This window comes from Perca flavescens, chromosome 1, assembly GCF_004354835.1.
Source record: "Perca flavescens isolate YP-PL-M2 chromosome 1, PFLA_1.0, whole genome shotgun sequence".
NCBI classification, from domain to species: Eukaryota; Metazoa; Chordata; class Actinopteri; order Perciformes; family Percidae; genus Perca; species Perca flavescens.
Window position 1 is genome coordinate 18,788,336 of NC_041331.1, and position 5,204 is coordinate 18,793,539.

At 41.9% G+C, this 5,204-nt stretch overlaps 1 protein-coding gene across 3 annotated transcripts in view; it reads right to left on the minus strand.

The window, feature by feature from the left end:
• Positions 1-420: 420 nt before the first annotated feature.
• Positions 421-5,204, minus strand: part of tdrd3 (tudor domain containing 3) — a 17,468-nt gene continuing 12,684 nt past the window's right edge. The window contains exons 11-14 of one of the 3 annotated variants that reach the window (XM_028583984.1): positions 2,235-3,190; positions 1,480-1,605; positions 1,187-1,326; positions 421-662 (exon numbers count right to left, since the gene is read on the minus strand). In XM_028583984.1, the coding sequence (XP_028439785.1) occupies positions 1,210-1,326; positions 1,480-1,605; positions 2,235-3,190 (1,199 nt within the window). In that variant the 3' untranslated portion in view covers positions 421-662; positions 1,187-1,209. Of the gene's footprint in view, positions 1,361-1,479; positions 1,606-2,234; positions 3,191-5,204 lie in introns of all 3 variants that reach the window. The other 2 variants (XM_028583976.1, XM_028583991.1) reach the window with 2 other exon arrangements.

A 5,204-nucleotide genomic window follows, 5' to 3' on the forward strand; every position in this document is an offset into this window, starting at 1 on the left:
CACAGCACAAGTCCATAAACAGCCAGCTCAGTGGTGTGTGCAATACTGGAAGAGCTAGGTACAGTCCCTTTTGTATTGTGCAAAATGATATATCTGCAGCGTAACCGTCTCTATTACAGGGGGAAGAGATTATCTTACCCTTTGGATTTGCTTCACAGAACACAACAAATAAGCTTGAGCTGCTTGCTATGGACTCATAGCACCTATGCCTATCCCCAAGAGGAGGAATGTCAGAGGTAAGCTAGATGACAAGAACTCTATTTAATTTAGTGATAAACTAAACTACCTGATAATCACAACTACTGTCATGAGATAAAAAATAAAACCAAGGACCCCTAAAAGGTTTCTATTTCTGCTCTGGCTTGGTTTATTCAGCATTTGAATTTGATAATTAAAAATAAAACACATTAAAACAACAAATCCGCTACAGACCATGATAATAGTTTATTTGAATGCATTCATTTAACAAATCTTCACAACATATAAAGTAGATATGTCCTTAACGAAATCAACAGGTGCTCATGTCAGTTTTGTTTATTTTTTGCATTTTGTCCAAGCCCTTTGAAAAGTTCTGTAAGTCCTGGCGATGTGGACAATTTAAAAAAATAAAAATAAAAAAAAATCAGGAAGCACTCGGATTGTTGCAGAAAGTGACATAATCTCTGTCGTGGAAGGATGTGGGACAAGCACACAGGTGGGTGAAGAAAAAGAAAATTAAATACATTTACAAAATAAACCATGTTTGAACTTTGGGCATCTTTTAAGATCACAACTGCTGCAGACCTTGTGAAATAGTTTGTACATAATGCATTGTACCAGTAGAAGCAGTAAAAGTGGAAACTATACAACTATATCAAAACAATTTCAACATGAAAATGAGAGCATGAGATTTTGTTGAGCTGTGGTTGGCAGCAGTTTCTAATATATATATATATATATATATATATATATATATGAAATGCAGGTAATTATATGACAGAAAATGTTACAGAAATTACTTTTGTACAGTCAATGCCTTCACTTTTATTGTATAATTCAAGACTCCCACCACAATGAAGCAATGTTATGAATAAAAAGTTTCCATATAAAAATAGGAGCATTGTTTACACATTGTACACACAAGGATGGACATTGATGTAGAAGTGTTAATGAAATTAACAACAACCACAATTTCATATTTATTTACCTGCCAGTGTAAACGCAGACACATCAATCTCGTGCCCTAGGTGGCTGGTAATACTGCTGAGTGGGTCTTGTGCGTCGAGGCTGTCCATCTCCCCCAAGGCGAAACTCTAGTGAACTGTCGTAGTAACCATCATCTTCCTCCTGCCATTGGACATTTGATATGGTTGTGATGTTACTGTGGGTAATCAGATTAAGATGTCATTTTCTGCTTCCTCAACCCACTCGAATACAGTTTAATTATTTGCGTCCACTTAGTATTAAACCAACACGTTATGATCTTTTCTTTCTCCTTACCAACACGTCGGCAGAAACGGGTTTGATGTTATGCAGCAGGACCTCTTCGCAGTTTCCATAATCACTAAATACAACCACAGCCGTGGAGCCTGATGGATGCACAGCATCTATTCTGGCATGGTAGAACTTCACGAGTACACACACACACACACACACACACACACACACACACACACACACACACACACACACACACACACACACACACACACACACACACACACACACACACACACACACACACACACACACACACACACACACACACACACACACACACACACACACACACACACACACACACACACACACACACACACACACAAATTTCAATTAAATACGACGTGACAAACAAATCTTAAAACACCGTCAACACTGCAAATGAGAAAACATTAGTCGGTCGCACTATATATTATTTTTAAGCCATTCAACGTGTTAACTGTCAAACAAGCTCTCAGACAAACAAAACACAGTGTATTGTCACTAACCGATCTAGTTGTTAATCGTAATGTCAAACATTGTAGTTACTGTAGACAGTTTACAAACATGGTTCAACAATTTTCAGTTAGAGCTGGGCAATATATTGATATTATATCGATAAATATTTTTTTTGTAAGCACCAATGGTCAAGCTTACAATATCGCCGCAATATCGATAGAGGTATTTGGTCAACAATATCGTGATATTAGATTTTTTCCATACCGCCCAGCTCCATTTTCAGTTATTGCTAGGTTACCAATCCAGGAATGACATACCTTGCCGTCTTCCCAGTACAGTGCCAGGCATTGGTCTCCAGGTTTCCAAGCTTGTTCCATAAAATGACTTTTCTCTGGTCCTCGAGGGCCATGACCTTTGCCTTGTCCTGATCTTCTTTTAGGTCCTGGGTTATTCAAAGTGTTTTTCTTGGGGGGTGGCTCCCTGCTGGGGGGACACGATGAGTTTGCTGGCTTGATTGGCCCAGTTCTTTTGTGTTCCATATCTCCATTTTGGAAATGAGAAGGATCCCCTGTCGTGATACGACAATCCTGCGATAACCCCACTTCTTGAGATGTCCCAGAGTTTCCTCCCCTCAGGTTAAAGTTGGGTGGCCGGCTATCCCTTGGTCTGTCAAGGTGGTCCGAGTTTGACCGGTCAGTCTTCCCCTTCCTCCTGTTGTTGCCAAGTTCTTCAGTTCTGTCGGTACGTTTACCATTTCCTCTTCCATCGGGCTCACTGCCTGTAGAATCAGTCAGTTTAGGTGCAGGCATGTTGTCTCTGAGCCCTCTCCTGCTAGACGGTCCAGCCATGTTCCCACCACCACCATCTCCATTTCTGGATCGTTTGTTGTAAGGTCCACTAAACTCCACCTGCTGCTGAGGTTCCTTTGAATGTGTGAAAGAAGTCGAGAAGGATGAAGGGGAAATCTGCTCATTTCTCATTTCTCTCCTGTCATTTTGCGATCTGTCTGATGTGTCTCGTGACCATCTCTCCTGGCCCTTCCACTGCTGGGCCGGAGCTGATGTTTGGGAGGTTGTACAGTTAGAGAGAGGCTCCTGGCCAGGTTTGGGAAAATCAAAGTCTCTGTGGAAGCGAGGTGGTCTGTCATTCCTTTGGTGCCTGTGGTCATTATGCAATGAGAACTTGGTCTGAGATTGGTCTTTGTAGTAACAGTCTGAGTTGGAGACATTTCCTTTACTCTCATGGTGTCTCTGAGGGGCCTGGCTCTTTGGCTCTGAGTAAACAAACAAAATGAAAAGAGCAGTGTAATCAAAACTATAGCAAAAGAACAGTGGGATCAATTGAACAAGGAACACTGACAAGACCACATTACCATATGCCACACATGTTACTCAATGAATATTAAAGATTGCTAAAACACTAAACAGAAACATGAAGGGAACAGTAGTAAATACAGTGGGGGAAATAAGTATTTGACCCCTTGCTGATTTTGCAGGTTTGCCCACTTACAAAGAATGCAAAAATCTACAATTTTAATCATATGTACATTCTAACAGTGAAAGACAGAATCCCAAAGAAAATTCCAGAAAATCACATCATATGAATTTATTAAAATTGATAACCATCTGATGAGGAAAAACAAGTATTTGACCCACTGGACAAACAGCATGTTAATATTTTGTAGAAAAGCCATTATTGGCCAGCACAGATGTCAAACGGTTTTTATAGTTGGTGACAAGGTTTGTGCACATTTCAGCAGGGATGTTGGCCCACCCTCCCTGCAGACAGCCTCCAAATCATTCAGGTTCCGAGGTTGTCGCCTGGCAACTCAATTTTAAGCTCCCTCCAAAGATTTTCAATCGATTCAGGTCTGGAGACTGGCTAGGCCACTCCAGAACCTTGATGTGCTTCTTCTTCAGCCACTCTTTTGTTGCTTTGGCGGTGTGCTTAGGGTCGTTGTCGTGCTGAAACACCCATCCTCGACCCATCTTCAGCTCTCTCACTGAGGAAAGGAGATGTCGGTCCAGAATTCCACGATACATGGCCCCGTCCATCCTCCCCTCAATACGATGGGAGTTGTCCCGTCCCCTTGGCTGAAAAGCACCCCCAAAGCATGATGTTGCCACCACCATGCTTGACGGTGGGGATGGTGTTCTTTGGGTTGTACTCGGTGTTCTTTGCCCTCCAAACACGACGAGTTGAGGCCAAAAAGTTCTATTTTGGTCTCATCTGACCACATCACCTTCTTCCAGGCCTCTTCTGAGTCGTCCAGGTGGTGAATGGCGAACTTCATGCAGGCCTGTACATGTTTCTTCTTGAGCAGGGGGACCTTGCGTGCGCTGCAGGATTTCAATCCATGACGGCGTAGTGTGTTACCAACCGTTTCTTTTGTAACTGTGGTCCCAGCTGCCTTCAGTTGATTCATCAGTTCCCCCCTTGTGATTTTGGGATGATTCCTCACCGTTCGCATGATCAGGGACACCCCACGAGGCAAGATCTTGTGTGGAGGCCCAGACCGAGGGAGGTTGTGTGGTGCTTCTTCCATTTCCTGATAACTGCACCGACAGTTGATCTTTTCTCTCCAAGTTGCTTTCCGATTCTCTTGTAGCCCATCCCAGCCTTGTGCAGATCAACAATCTTGTCCCTGATGTCCGTAGAAAGTTCTTTGGTCTTGCCCATGGTGGTGATGTTGGATGCTGGTTGTTTGGGTGTTGACAGGTGTCTTTTATACAGGTAACGAGGTGAGGCAGGTGTATTTGATGTAGATAATTGGTTCGGATTGGGACTGTGTCTTAAAGAAAGACTAACTGGCTTGTAGGAGCCAGAATACTTGCTGTTTGTCCAGGGGGTCAAATACTTTTTTTTCCTCATCAGATGGTTATCAATTTTAATAAATTCATATGATGTGATTTTCTGGAATTTTCTTTGGGATTCTGTCTTTCACTGTTAGAATGTACATATGACTACAATTGTAGATTCTTGCATTCTTTGTAAGTGGGCAAACCTGCAAAATCAGCAAGGGGTCAAATACTTATTTCCCCCACTGTATATGACCAAATATTAATGGAATCACCAAACCAGAGTATCCTTGGTAAACACAATCAGACACTAAAAGCTTATTAATAGCATAAAAAAAAGTTTGTTAATGGCCACTTTCAACTAGGGCTGGAAGATTAATTGAACATGTATCGACATCAAGATTCTGAAGCCGTTAGACGTATTTCTCCCATGACAATAATTTCCATAATGTATTCCTGTTGATAGGCCTACTTTCTCCTTAAAAACAT